At 41.0% G+C, this 16322-nt stretch overlaps 1 protein-coding gene across 1 annotated transcript in view; it reads right to left on the bottom strand.

Annotated features, from left to right (window-relative positions):
* Positions 1 to 16170, bottom strand: part of calcrl2 (calcitonin receptor-like 2) — a 30115-nt gene extending 13945 nt beyond the window's left edge. The window contains exon 1 of the mRNA XM_058644286.1: positions 16033 to 16170. Coding sequence (XP_058500269.1) covers positions 16033 to 16082 — 50 coding nt within the window. The 5' untranslated portion in view covers positions 16083 to 16170. The remainder of the gene's footprint in view (positions 1 to 16032) is intronic.
* Between the last annotated feature and the right edge of the window lie 152 nt (positions 16171 to 16322).

Genomic DNA, 16322 nt, shown 5'->3' with positions numbered 1-16322 from the left:
ATGTTTGATAAATGAGGACCACTGTGACTGTGAGCAGCTCTTACTGCAACCCTATATCTGCCTTAAATGCACCGTGCAGTTAAAATGGAAAGAAAAACAAAGGAAAAACAGCTGGTTTGTTGCCAAAATGTGTCATTGTAAAGAGGAGGAAAGGACTTATAATTCAGCATCACTCTGTCCAGACCAAACACTCCCAGTCCTGTGGCTTCCTCACAGCAAGTGCGAGTAATAACAACACGTGCATCAATACATATCTGTTAATTCAGCTGCTTACGGAATGAACTTTGTGTCCCTGCTCTCCTCTGGAAGAGAACTGGCTGAATGGGAATATAATTGAATATTGTCATCTCCCGCTGTTTTTTTACACCAAGAGTAAGTCAAGTTATAATTCAGACGATAACATGGAGGGTATTTCAATATGAATGTTTTATGGATAAAGTTAATTGGATTTACTTAAACTCATACACTTGAGGCAGGATCGGGGCATTGGATCGGGGGGCAGCGTCAGCAGTGATGCAGTCTGTTGTGGTGATGAGGGAGCTAAGCCGGAAGGCGAAGCTCTCGATTGATCACGAGTTTTGGGTAATAACCAAAAGAATAAGACAATATACAGGCGGCTGAAATGAGTTTCCTCTGCAGGGTTCTCGCAGCTCTGGTTTAGGAGTTCTCACAGCTTGTTCTCGACACATCACCCGCGCAGAACTTTCTTCCCGTGTGGTGTCCGACAACTATGGTTGAAGTGGTTCGTGTAGAAAAGTAGAAACTTGCCCGAAGTTCTGCACTCGAGTTTCCCGTGAAGTATGAAATGTCCTGGCCAGAACTAACTTTGTTGTTGTTCATGCCACCTAGATAGAACAAACTAATTCCCCTGTTCTTGTGGAGTATGTACAGGCCTTTAAAGACAGGGTGAGTGGCTCGGAGTAGAGCCACGGCTCCTCCACAAGACGACCCAGCTGAGGTGGTTCGGGCATTTGGTTAGGATGCCTCCTGGAGGTGTTTCAGGCATGTCTTTCAGGGAAGAGACCTCAGGGCCATGCTGGAGAGATTATATCTCTTGGCTGGTTTAAGCCTTGTGATCCCCGCAGAGGAGCTAGCGGAAGTGGCTTTGGGAAAGGGCTGTCAGGGCTTCATTGCTAAGGCTGCTGCGCCCGTGACCCGGGCCTAGATAAGCAGAAGACGACGAGGACAAGGACAGTTGGATTTATTGAAGCTGTGTTAGTCTCAAAGAGGGAGACAGGGCAGAGTGCAAGCTGCTTTACAATGCAACAGCTCTTTTAACATAACTGCGCTGATTTCTGTGTGTGTGTGTGTGAGAGAGATTGCTGTATTGCTATTCATGTGTTGTGTGCATCCGTCAAGCCTGATTTATCTATTTATTTCTATCACCCACCCACTGCGGACTGCTGCAAATTTGATGACTGCTTTTCCCGCCTGCGTAGTAAAAAAGGTGGGAAACCCCTTCTATAAATGATGGACAACTGCACACAGAGACATTCAAAACACACATTCATTTGTAATTACATCTCCATTCATTAGGCACCAAACAATGAATGTTGTTCTATCTGTTATGTACACAGTTGTGTCTACCAATACATTGTTACATAGCCATGATATTGAAAACCCAAGGACACACACAATCTTGCATTAGAATACCTTGGCAGAACTCGACGTTGGCCATTGTCACCAATGAACACTGCGTACAATCTATCTGTCAACTGCAGCCAAGTGTGTTGGCTCCTTTTGCTTTTTGGTAACAATACAAACTAAAAGGCCATTGCTTTTGTCGTTTCCTTCATCACAATCCTTTTGTCCCGGATTTTCTCCAGGGTCATCACCTCTAATTATTCACCGGGGTGATTCAGAGCACCAGACATAAACAAGACTTAACACGAACGAAATGTTGGTGCTTCACTGGTCTCATGATTCAATTATTCAATTGTACCCTCAAAACACACACCTAATTTAAAATCTGTACAAGCAATCAGATAAACATGATTTCCCCAGACTCCTCCTTTAGAGATGAAACAAATCACACACATCTGCAGTCGTGCTGCTGCTTCTAACAACTAGAAAATCAACCGGCAGTGTTACATGGAATCAATTATGTACTGTTACTGCATTGCAACTGAATCTTCCATGTCCACATCGAAAAGGTGCACCATAAGCCTCTTTCACACCAAAATTAGCAATTGTACCAAAAACGTATCTCGGGCGAGCTATTATTACAAATACCAGTTGATTAAAAATGCTCTACATGGTATTTTGCACACTCAAATAGCAGATAAACATGTCCTCAGATAAACATTTAACATTATTATATGTACAACTGACTTCATGTGAAACTAATGAGACAGAAATGAAATGAACAGCAAAAGTATCATATACAGATACAGTATATACAAAACCTTGAAATCAAGCCTTGCATATTTGAACCTGTGCAGCGCAGTAATGTCTGTGAAAAATCAGCAAAGAGGATCTGAACATCTTCGTTGAATTGAAATAGATTAGAACAGCATACTAACTTTTAACAAGAGCTTTTGAATTATTAATTTTACAAGCAAACACAGCAGCACACCCATGACGCCACCGCAAATGTCAGATCAACGAGCTAGGATACAACGTTTCTTAACAATGAATTCTACAATGGTGTGGGCACAGAACCGGGAATTAAATAACTAAGTAACTCATTCTTATTCTGTACACTTGATTCTGAAAGTGTCAGGTAAAAAAAAACACAGCATGGCATGGCAACATTTTATGAATTTATTTTAGGAATTTATCTTCAATTCTTCTATAAACTTCAACTGAATAACATTACCATGTTTCCAAACGTTGGACTTCTTACCCGACATACTATTTGATAAACTTGTACTTCTACTATTGGGTTTTTAGAAATAATTTATTTCAACACCCAAGGTGATTTTCATGGGTCTTTAAATCTTTCTCCTCTCATGTGGACATGGAGGAAATATGGAGTTCAAAATTGTGTCAAACAAGTACACACCCTCTCATTCACACTCTTGGTTCTGTTTGTTCTCTTCCTACACTGTCATCTATCAACATTTATCTGTCTGTCACACGTTGAGATTGTGAGTGTGTGTCCCCTGTGCTTCCAAGCCACTCTGGCTTTCATTACATTTATAGAGATTGCCTTGTTTGTCAGCTCAGTTGTGGAAAAGATGACGACAAAAAAAACACCAAAATTGATCCTTGTTGGAAGTTGTTTCCTTCTTTCTAATATAATATACAATTGGTGAAACAGTTAATGTAGCTGAGTGTTTTCATAAACCGGTTTTGCAAGTGCCTTCTCATAACCGCATGATGGGAAGTATATTGTGTTTTGTCGATTTAAACAGATTAATGAGCCACAATGTTGTTGTGCACTGCAGTTCATTGAAGTCAGTCCTGCACTGCTGCCACACTATTACTCACAAAGTATTCAAGTGTTCGGTATAATGGATGTTTTTGAGAATGTGAGTCAATATCCATGCTTGGATGGAGGGGAAACACTTTATGAAAATGGCTTCACACCCCTCTGGGAAGTATGAACTGTGCAGCTTCTGAAAGTGAGCCGACTTGCAGCTTGAGTTTGAGAATACAAACTCAGCAGTGTCAGTGAATGGCCCTTTTACTATATGTAAAAAAAATGGGTGTCGTCTTCCAGGTTCCTCCTGAAGCCAAACAGGAAGGAAGTATTGAATATCCACCAGGGGGGCAGTTACACTGGTTGTAAAAAGAACTTAGAATGGAAGTCCTAGTCCATGATTTATAACGTCAGCAAGCATTTTCCTGAGGAGTTAATGGTCTCAATCTGTAGCTTAGAACGTTGTATCAATTTTGAGTGGACATCACTGTGATTGACAGTTAGTATTTTCTTATAGGAGCCTAGTTACAGGTGAGGCCTCTGAACTTCCAGTTGCAAAAGGTCAACATGATTCTAAAGGCTTCAAAACAAATGTTCAGATTCTTACGTGTGACGTCATGACTGTTTGAGTTTGCATTTCCTTTCCCTGATGTGCAGTTTTACCATGATTACTGCTCATTTCCCCTGTGCATAGACTTTTTTTCCCTTTTCCTAGCGACAGTACCTGGTATGAGGTACTTTTAGTAGTACCTGCTCTGGCAAGGTTCCAAGCGAGCTGAGGCCATACTATGCGTGACGTCGCCAGACTGCTGGCACTGAGTGGCATCACAGGAAGAGGCATGAGCAAGACATCCGGCTAAGACTTAACAATCCTAAAAACATGAGTTATTACTCATGTTATACCAACAATTATTTCCAACAATTACCAAGGAAATGTCTAAAATCTCAATATTTAACAGGAGTCTGGTGTATTTGTCTCTCCCTCCTTCTCATCACCTACCAGCCACTCTCTCCTCATCAGCTCAACTCCACCCACCTGTTCAAAGCAGCTTCCCCTGATCACTAATCAGCCCACTATATATACTCCTCTCCACCATGCAGTCACTGCCAGATTGTTCTATGTCGTTTGCGCTAGTTTCTCTAGCGTTTTTTGGACTGATTCCCCGGTTTCGACCCTGCCTGTCCCCGACCTGTCTGCTCTGTGTCTGTTCTGTGATTGACCCAGCCTTCCGTCCCTGACTGCGGATTCTGCCTGTCTTCGGTCTGCTTGCTGTGACGGAACAGCTCTGCCTCAGGTCCATTTCCTGCTATCTCCTCAGAGTCTGTTTGTTGCTTCAGCCACAGGGATCACCGGCTGCACCCCACGAAGCAAGTTTATACAATTGTGCTTTGAACTGTCCATTGCAAAGGTGAAGAATAAAAGTCATTACCGACTGTCTGTCTGCCTACGTCTGCTGCATTTGGGTCCTCCCTGACCCGTTACAGTATTTAGCGACAGCCCTGCAGATCGCGATCTGCCGCTGTATTTCAGTCCAGTGACTGTGTCAGACGGAGTCTGTGCTCTAGTCATGAAGGAAGTACTGAACAAATACTTAATTAACTGATTCTAATGATTCAGTTACACTGAAAACAACTGCTTTACGAGTCCCCGGTCCCTTGTTTGTGGGACCATAGGTGGAAAAGGGGCTTTAAACCCAAACTTGGACTATTTGCCCTGTTTCTGCATATACCAGCCTGGTTATATCAATAAGTTGGATAACCACTGCTTAAGTGCGACGTTACTACTGTTAAATATTTCCATGGTGTGCGTTGACAATAACAATAAAATATCCATCCATGCATGTAAACCGCAAACAGAAACAAAACCTGTATACATTCCCTACATTTCTCACCATGAATATATAAAAGCACCACAACCAATGATCTACAAAAAAGGCATGGTTACTGATTGTGTTGGGAAATCTTCCAAAAAGCTCAGCACTATTCCTTAAAAGGCTGATTTCTTTCTCTGGCTTAATAGTTCGGTGGTCTGAACTGGAATGCACGGTTTTCTTGTCTGTTACCAGCTGTAGAAACAACGCTTAATCTAGCAAATGAAGGAGACTCATACTAACACAAAAGAACACACAATAATGCTACTGGCAGCTTCATTACAAAATCATCCGTAGCAAGCTTAAAAAAACCCTCATCAGATGACAGCAGTGTCTCCTGGCAACCAAGGTGCTCAAGGTAAGTGATGTTTGTAATGAATTGGCGTCTTTTGTATGCATGAATCACACACCTCGCAGCGCGCACACACAGTAATCAAGGTGATGGAACTGCTCTATTGCTTTTGGAAGAAAACACACATTGATGAAAAAAGCTGCCAAGCTGTATAGACATTAAAAAACTGCTTTCAGTGATGGGGCATTCAGGTCAGCAAGGAATAGCAATTTGGACACGGTTAACAAAGGAAAAACATGTCTGTCTATTTATAGAGGAAGAAGACTTAATGTCTTCTGCTACTTTATTGATGGTGTCTGCACACCAAAGTTCATTATACATATATGAACTTATAATGGACCCTAATTAGACAAAACGGTTTCTAAACTAAGCTGTCAACCAAAGATTTGTTCACGTTTTTCTGATGTCCAATGTTATGACCCCAAGATTGTTTCTGTCCCTCTGTCTCTATCTGCATGTGTGAGTGTGAGGGGTTGCAGGTGTGCATTATTGACTGATTGTGTGTGAGGGTCAAGGTGGATCTGAGTTTGTTTGCTTGGAAAGTTGGTTGGTTATTGTGGATACAACGCAAGGCAGTGTGGGTAAACACAACCAAAATATACACATGTGTAGAACAATAGCTGGGAGAAATGTCTGAGCCCATTGTTGCAGCGTATATGTGTCATATGTTCGCATAAAACAAAATAAAAGATGTAAAAAAAAACAAGACCGATAGAATTTGATGAATGTGGAAGAAACAGTTGTCATTGAAGAGGGGAACACGTTATTCAAAAGGTTTGGTTCGTTTCACTAAAGTGCAAAAGTGTGGAAGCACTCGGACCGGCTGAATGTTGCAACCACCAACTGAACCCAGTCCCCAATTGTACCGAGTCTAGTGAACTACTAGGTGTGAAAGAGGTCCGATCATCCCTGTGAGAGTGGACTTCTCTTGAACCCCTCACAGGCAGCGTGCTAGCAGACATCTCCTACTTGTTTTCAATAAACCTTTACAATAGCTTCTTTAATGTGTTGCAGGTGATTTACTGGGTGTTGGAAAGAGGAAGTGTCTCTATTCATGTTGCAACCAGGTTTTCCCTTAGGCCTGGATGTAACACCAATCTCTAACATACTTCTACTGGTAGCTGACAAATATGAAGAGGTTTAATCAAGGTTAAAATCAACACTCGTGGCTGCCAAATGCAGGAAGGACAGCTACAACTGCCAGCAACAGTCTGACCCTCCTAAGAGATCCTGCACCAGATAATCTGCACCAGAGCAGCTTGTAAGTGACTGGCAACCGTGGCAATTTACTTTGAAGGGAATTATCATGGTACACCCAAAAACCCAGAGTTAAACCTGAGTTTTCCTCACTAATCTGGTTTTGTAGTACAGGCCTCAGGAACAAAGGAATATAAAGTGTTTTGGCCTCAGAAACCTTGACCTATAAGTGTAGAATTGCTCAAATGCGGAACGTAAACGCATATTTCTTCAACTAAAGAATTCATATGGTGCTTATGGTTGCGGGACGAATCAATGTCATGTCATTCTGGAGGAATTTAGAAAGTGAACCTTTATTTCTGCGAGCACAAACTGGAGGTTTTAGTGCACATTCACACTCCATAACTTGCCGTGTTGTGAATCTTGCAGTCATTATCACAACAACACTGGAGTAGTGACATGCTTTGTAGTGCTCTCTCTTTCTTGTTTTCATTGGTTGACTGGGATTGTATTCCTGTACCCAACTACCTTCACCCCATCCTGGTTTCTAATAGACTGGAGTTTTTACTAACTTTGATCAGATTTGATTGGACGCGACACATTGGTCGGCCTCTCTAATCACATTTTTGAGGAGTTCACATAAAGGTGACTGCAGATTCCATACTGATTGGGGGCTTTTGTCAGCAATTTGTAAAACGTGTCAGCCACTGGAAAATCTGGCTAAAAAGTGAATAACTCATTGAGTCTAGCACAGCCTTTTACAGAATGAAGGTTCACATAAACATTCATGTCATAAATATCTTTTATAAGGTGCAACAAAGGCCATTTGGGAAAAAAAGGCTTCTAGGATTTTAAACATTTCAACAGCTGCTGCAGAGCGTGAATTAATGCAAAAAGCATTTGAGCTACAACTTCTCCTTTTGTTTTCCAACAAGCATGTGGGAAGACCAAGACCCTGGAGTGAGGAAATACAGTAAGTGTGTATGAGTGGCAGGGACTTACGAACATACACTATATTTTATCAGATCGAAGCTGCAGCTTTCTCAATAACTCATCTCTGTCAAACCAGGGCGTAATCAGACATAGAGTAGACTAACCACACCTGGCTACAGGCAACAATTTACAAAAGGCTTTCCTGGCTCTGAGGTAGAGTTACAACAACAATCCCCAAAAAAGTCAATTTATATCATCACCTTCTTTTTTTTTAACACCCACTGCTTCTCCCTCTTAATCAATTATCATATCCAAAATTTCCCAGAATTAAATTGGATAACTTCCAGGGAATGGTCGTTTCCCACAGTCCATCCAACTCTTGTGGAATGTGTAGGTGGGAAAAGCAGAATGTGAGATGCAGCACAGTGAAGTCTTAGGTCTGGAGTCCGCAGTCTGCGCATTTGTGCATGTTCAGGGTGCATGTTCCCTTGTAGCACAACACTTTGCAGTCCAGTTGGTACTCTTCTTTTGGTTCATGGTGTCACATTTCTTTTCCTCATATTATTATTATCATGGCAAACATGAAGTCTACACATATGATACTGTATGTAGCTAATCTGGCTAATCTGCAAAGGGCTCACATGGACCACTGCAGGCATGGGTAGATGACCACATTCATACCACGCAGACCATAGTGGACCTCTGTGCGGATGCAGATGTGGAAACTATGATTCAGGCTGTAAAGCCTCATTGCTCTGGTCCCTGTTGTCCTTGCACATATAACAGTAATGGAGTTCCTCTTGTCTGATTGTTAGCTGTCTAAGAATGGATGTCAGCTTCTAACACAAACAAGCCCTCTGGTCGTCTTTATCCCAGTTCCTTTCAAGAATGGCAGCACCCCACATCCTTTAACCTCACAGTGAGTCATAAAGCTCCCATGGGATCATCTGCCATGTGGATGAGATGATGAGAAATCCAAACATTGCTGTTTTGCTGCCCCCGATTTCGGTTTATTGGCCCTTGCCCCCAAAGAAATGGACTACAGATGCTGCTGTGATGTAAAACAGGATATTGCTGTGACCCCAGAGACTAATATTGTTTGAGATATGAGCAGCATAAATGTAAAAGACGGCTAAATCAAAGATTCTAAATCAACCTTTTAATCTGTTCAGCAGGAACACATTATGCTGATATTAGCTTTCGGGAAATGCACTAAATGGATTCTAAGAAGAACTGTAATAACGAATTTGAGAACATACAGAGACATAAGCAGATATAAGATGTGCTTAGAGGAGAACAAAACAAAAGAACTAAAACTTTCAATGAGAAAAAACTGACAGCTGCAAAAGACAAAATGTTATTTTATCAGTCATTTGCATTTAAGAGACTTAAACACACATGTTCCAAATGAACAATCACAGAGCGTTGTGCCTTGAGATAGGAATGTTTGCCAGAGATAAGATAAAATACCACAAACACAACACTCGAGCGAAGCAGAGGGAGCAGAACACACAGCCAATTACTCCAGAGCTGGCCAAGAATTAGAAGCAGTGGCTTAACCTTTTGTCTCTTTGCTGGACTGGGAAAATATCACCAATAGGTGGTAACTATCACATGGTCACGTGTGAGTGCAATAAATTCAATTTCAATCATCTGCAGACCAACAGAAGGTTTATAGCTAGATCTAATAATTCACTTCAAAGACCAAGAGTTTACTATCAAAGAAGACTTGCTGCTATAAACCATCAAATATTGACATTTGGAAAGGAAAAACCACAACAGTTTTTTATATTTTTGCTTAAAAAGACAACAGTGGGGATTAGAAAATGAACAAAAATATCAAAATAGACTAAAATGTAACTTGTGTAAAGAGAGAGATAGCTTATAGTTGGCATAGTTAAACAATGTAAAAATTATTGTCTATTGTTAACAGGTTATTGAATTTTAAATTAAATCAAACATTAAATAGGGGCACTAAAGAGTTCCAAATAAGTATACAAAATAATTAATTAGATGTTATTTATTTTCACACATTTACACATTTAAAAAAAAAATCCATGTTGATAATTATTTTATTTTATTTTATGGACAGAAGACAATAAATAATGGTTTAGGGGTAAAATATTCAAAGTGATTGCATGTGTCTTATTAACATGATATCAATATTGAACCCCTGTTGTATTACAATTGGAGAAAGTTATATGGCCCAGCCCTAATTCAGCTATATCATTCCTTCTTTGTCTCTCAGTCATGACTTCAATAGCTTCAGCACTGACACCGACATGGTCTCATAGGTCAAACTGTCAGAGCTCTCTGTTGTATCTGTCTATGAAGCAGGGAAAGGTGTGTGTGTCTGTGTGTGTGTGCTGCCCAATACTCATGTGCATCTGCTCACATGCTACTTCCATTTATTTGTATTCCAACAGGAGATCCAGAAAATCCACAGACGAAGCAAGTTAAACCTTAAGAATATGTGTGTGTGTGTGTGTGTGTGTGTGTGTGTGTGTGTGTATGCGAAGGAAGACGGAGGAAGGATGGAGGTTGAGGAGGACGGTTATTATCTTCCTCCGTCATCCTGCAACCACTTCCTGCCTTCATTCCCCTCTGCACGTTTTAAGAGGCCAGCAGGTTAAAAATAAGCCATTGTTAACACACACACAAAGGGACGTGGAAGGGGCTTTCACAGTGAGGGGACACGTCTAACATCCTCACAACCTCAATATGAAGTCACTGAAACGCAAGAGAGGTCACTAGTAGATGTAAAAACCCCCAAAAACATTTCATGTTTGAGCAGCTGGAAGTAATTTTACCAAAGTTTATGTGGTCTATTCTTTGTCTATTATTTTATCCTCCATATGATGGTCGTGGAGCCACTGGAGCCATTCCCAGCTGACGTAGAGGTCGCCAGTCCATCGCAGGGCCAACATAAGCCGTGTCTCCATCATGGCACAGTTTGGTGCAGTTTGGAACGGTAAAGCCCTCGGTTTGACTGAGAACAGTACCTTTACTTGATAGGCGGGCTGTGCGCTGATCCCGATGGCAGTGTCAGCAAGATACGTAGTGTGACACCAAACAACGACACAAAAAACAACAGCCGAGGACATCCAGGAACTTGTTTTTTGTTGTTTTCTGCTTGGTTTGTCGCCGTTTGTCAAGACATCAAGCTTTGTATGAGAATAGACTGCGGGCCCTTTAAAGAAGGGAGAGATGGTTTTCTGTCGCCCAATCAGCTGGCTGTCGTGGGTCTAGCTCCACCTGTACTGTACCGTACCATTACTCTGGAACCCCAAGGGAAGGGTACCGAAAAACGGACCGATATTTTGGTGTTTATTCATTTTACTTTAATTTAATTTAGTGTCCATATAACCTCTACGTGTTTTTGGGGAGTGTGGGAGGAAACCTGTGTGGCCAGAAAGAACATGCAAACTCCACACAGAAAGGCTCTTGATAGGACTGACAGCTCATTTTACCCACAATTACTCATCAAGGATAAGTGCAGACGTTGTGTTTTTCTCTTAATATAAAAGCACAGCTAAAACTAATGACATTAACAATGACTATTATTACATGCGTAAGATCCGGATCCTCAATAAAAGAGCATCAAAAAGCATCCGGCCATCATAAACATTATCAGTTACACCTGTGTTTGACGAGCGCTGCTGTGGGGAGAAGATTATATCACTGAGCAGCCCGGGGTCAAAAATAATAACATGCATACACCATGTGCTTGGATACAAAGGAAGGTCAAATATTGCTTCCCTTATAACTCTTGGCTTTCATTACAATAAAAAAGGCGCTGACATTGTTGTGATGGCACGACACATGGAGAAGTGAAGCTGCCTGTGCTGACACAACAGACGCCACATGGCGCAAAGAAAAGTCCATTACTAAAGGAATAAACTCAAACTGTGCCTTTAGCAATAAAACGTATCTTGCTTATCTGAACCTCCAGAAGATACAGAAAGTCATGATTGTTCATTTAGAGTCATGTCTGTGGACAAACACTAAAAAGCTGTTTTCAGAAATAATCTCTGGAAAATAGCCATGAAGAATCAAGTCAGGGTTTCCTATTTACATATGAAACACACAGTAGTAGACTGTCTGGGTCGGAGGCATTCACAACAACAGGGACATTTAGGCGAGGGGTGAAGGCAGGGTTGAGAATGCAGAAAGCAGGACATTTGCCCTCTAGCTCTCTGTGAATTATCCATACATGTTTCTGCTGTATTCTCACATGAGCTCTCCTGGACATTTCCTGGGGGGGGGGGGGGGTATTGATTGACTTCATTGTCACCTCCAGTCCCTGACAATTAAGGGAAAATGTCCAAACTTCAGTTCACGTCAGAGAGCAGGAGCAAATCCGATCCATCTCCTCAGCTCTCCTCACCAGCAAAGCGTTTGGCTAAAATTAGCTGCTCACTGCTACTGGAAAAGTGAGTGATGAGAGTCCACACGCAAGACTGTAATGCAATGACCCCCAAAGGAGTTCAATTACAGGTCAAAGAGGGAACTTCAGTGCAGCAGGTAGGGGGTGACTGGAGAATTCTTCTTCTAGGAACAAATGTTTTGGATGTTGTCACATCCGTTGATGTTAGAATCCCACTGTTAAAAGCTGCAGTGTGTTGTTGTTGTTGTTGTTGTTGTTGTTGTTGTTAATGTTCTTATTCTGCCTGTTTTCTTATTTGTATGCTGCATCCTTCTTATGAAAATGGGCTCTGTCAAGTAAAACTATCAGACCTGACTGAGGGAGTGTTTGTGTGTATACAGCAGCAGGGCAGCCGTGGGGGTAAGGGCAAGAGGTTTTTTGATGAGATCAATAGGCAGATTTGTCTTTTGCTAATCCCATTGGAAACTGAAAACCAAAGCAGAAATTCTGGCCTGAGGAGTTCAGGTCAGCTGATGTCTTGCTTCCCCAGTTCTACCATTTCACTGATGACTGAACTGACGAGTGTTTTATTTGCTGTTATCATTATGTGCTACAGGAATGAAGTTGGTATTTATTCATTAAAATCTGCAGATGATATAGTGCTAGGGTCACACGGTGGCATAGTGGTTAGCACTGTTGCCTTTCAGCAAAAAGACCCAGTCAGAACAAGGGCCTTTCTGCATGTTCTGTGTGTGCCTGGGTTCTCCGGTTTCCTTCCACAGTCCAAAAACACGCAGAGGTTAATTGGACATGAATAATTTTGTTCCAGGTCTTTGTACTTCGTTTTTTTTTCCACTGTGAATGAGTGCACATCTTTTGTCCCCACTGATAAGTCTAGCGTTTCTTACTTTCTGCAGAAAGCCGGCCCTCATCTGTCTGGTCCTGTACTGTAAATCGCTAAAAGTGAAAAGTCAAAACAGCAGCCCCCGGGATTTACAGCGACAGTGCTGCCCATGTATGAGTGATCATGGACTTGCTTACTTTCCCATCACTGGACCCAAAATAGTTCCCTCAACTTGGAGCTGTGCCAAGTGGTGTTTTTCCCCCCACATTTGTATTTTTTTTGTCCCCAGGGTTAAAGAAGCTGTACAACCAGTAGTGATCAGAGAATAGAGGCCTAACTCCCAAGACATGATGGTCAAACCACCTCCTCAAAAAATCTTCTCTATCAAACAACAAGAAGTCTTTCCTGAGAGACAGCAGACGAGCGAAACCTGCGGGTTGAAGTAAGGAAGAAGAATATCATCACTGCTGCAGCAATAACCACAGGAGCCATAGAAGTCTCCCCCCTCTCAGTCAGTGTGGGAGCGGGCACACGCCGTGCTCAGAGACGGTCAGCCTGACACCACGTTCACCACCAAAGCATTTACATAGATTCTTTGTCCATCATGCTCCATCTTTAGCTCATTTACTTTGAATTGTCACGGAGGAAAAAGAGATCTACATTTAAAATATGGGATGTAGTTTCCATTAACAAATTTCCATTAACAAAATAGTACATTTGGATTCCACAACTCCAGAAAAACAACTTATGTTTAAGTCTTGTGGTATCTTATGTAAAAATATACACTGTAATGTACGTATGAAAGCCCCAGTAAATTGTGTTTAAGTTATTGTTTTTATTTGAGTTTTACTAACAGTCAAGCTGGCATCACCCACAAAGGACTAAGAGAAACAGAAAAAAACAGTGTTTTAAGTGTTATGTCATAAATATATGTCATATTTAAATAAGAACGTATGTTGTTGATTTCAGGGAACTGGCAAACTTGCAATTAGTACACATAGGGAAGGTTCTTTAAGTAGAAATCTATTGAAAAACAATACTAAACTGGACTGACTTATCTTTACGTTGCTAGTTCAAATGAATGCTTGATAAGATAAGTTTAAACAGCAAATTATCATAAGATAAACATCTAAACCTTCTGTGTTGAACTTTCTGCCTTGGCTCAACCACCTTGAAATGTTTCAGTGTAGGAAATCTCTGCCCCTCAAACTAAAACCCTCACACCTCCCTATTATTTGCAATAATATGCTTTACAATATGCAGCCTTGACATGTCAGTCATCCAACACTGAGCCTAAAATAAGCACAAGTTATTTTTTCGTGCTTTGACATGAGAGAGGAGCGGGCTTGTTTGTGTTATGAAAAGGGGGGAGGGCTAGGAGTGGGTTGGGGGTTGGGACAAAAGTAGCAGCCAAAATACCTATTAATACACTGATGGCCTTCTGGCAAGAGCAGGCTGTTCCAGTCAAAGCCACAGTGGGACAAAAGTTTCCCACGAGCAGACACGCGGTCAAACTGTAAAGACAGGGGTCAGTCCAGTTAGGAGCTGGTCTGGGATCAATGTCCTGGGAGTGACTGTTACAACCTGGCAACTCTACGCTCGCGAGTATTCCTGAAAACACTCTCTGCTCAGATGGCACAAGTCATAAACAGAAACGTCCAACGCAAACACAGAGAGAGCCTTTGATGGTGAAATAAAAGCTGCCTGGCAAGTTCTGTCGGGGCAGTTACAACGCTGAGGATGTCACTCTTTTAACATCATAAACAGTGAGTGTGTATATATATATATATATATATATATATATGTGTATAAAAATACATATATATATATATATATATATATATATATATATCCTGCACTGATCAGGCACAACAAGGCAAGATTATGTCTGCAAAGAGTCTGTAGAGTTTACTGGTAATCTGATGTGCATGTAAAAGTGGATGAAAATCACCCAGGTGAAATGCAAATTCTCAGAGAACATAACAAAGCACTTGTCAGTGAATCCAGTCTGAGTATGAGCACCGCCATCTACACTGCAGTGTTCTGAAACATGTTTTTTTGGGGGGGTTTTGGACCTGGACTGGAGGATGGAAAAGATTACTCACGCTGAACAACTAATCAAACTTTCAAATCAAAATTGGAAAATTAGGAAACAATGCAATTATCAAATTACAGGGGCCGCAATTGAATCATGCATTTTTCTGTATTGTTTTATGCCATCATTAAATATACATCACATGCATATTTGATATCCATGCATTAAAGTACAGTGGTTACTTTAAAGGTGACTCATGTTGTTTTAAATCTACAACAGTAAATATTGTTGTAATATAATATAATATGTCATTTTCCTGAAATCGTTCAGCCCCAAAAATCATATCAAACAACACAAGTCTATAAGGAAGATACAGTGTGTTTAGAGAGAGATGACTTTCAATAAATGACTGTAATTGTGTCCATCATTTCTGTCTCTCGTGTGTCACATTTAACACTGTGTCTGTTGACTCTGTGTATGTGTTACCTTATGTTGACCCCAAAGACCTTTTATACAGCTACTGAGGGTCATATTATCAGAAATAATAACAGCTACACTCCAATCTTTTCTTATATTCCTATTTATATAATTTTGTAAAAGTACAACAGTAGAATAGGGGCAACAGACCAGCTGAGGGTGTGACCATCTTCACCCTGCATGTAAACTGTGCTTGACCCCATACAGAAACCACAAAAACACCACAGTGATGTGCCTTTAATTCTGTATAACTTTTAGTGTCTTTGTCAGTGGTTCATCACAGTGAGTGGCCTCATTGTGTTTCATGGTAATAAACACAGACCTGACACTGTAATTAAATAACACATAAAGACTATCACTAAATGAACAGACATGTTAAAGTAGTGCATTTGTTTTTTTACTGACATTGAACACAACACTCCCACAATCACCTGCGTTCTCTTTCATAAAAGCTAAACAGCGGTTTCATTCTGATTTGCGTGGATGGACATGTATTTCACACGACCACAATTAAGTGATGAAGATTCCTAACAACAGTAGAATAAGTCATGCATGGAAGCCAGACTTTGTGGAAGCAGAGACTTGTGTCTTACCTGTTCTCTGAGTGAGCTGTCAGACTGATTTTTCCTCCAAATATCCCCATGCTTGCATGATCCGGGTGGAGAAATGTCTCATGCTGCCCCTCTGTCAACACTACACTGACAAACCTCGACCACTCACAGACAGCAGTCAAGCTGGGCACGATACCAAATGCAAGATTTCCTGTCAACACTTCCAAAATAAAACACTGATTAAAAACAGATTTTTTTTTTTTAATGAAACGAATGTATATTGTTTCTGTGACAAAATGCACATTTTGCATTTTCATAATAACCCAAAAATA

This window comes from Solea solea, chromosome 11 (genome assembly GCF_958295425.1).
Source record: "Solea solea chromosome 11, fSolSol10.1, whole genome shotgun sequence".
NCBI lineage: Eukaryota > Metazoa > Chordata > Actinopteri > Pleuronectiformes > Soleidae > Solea > Solea solea.
Note: the sequence above shows the minus strand (reverse complement) of the source record. Positions and strands in the feature narration are given on the sequence as shown.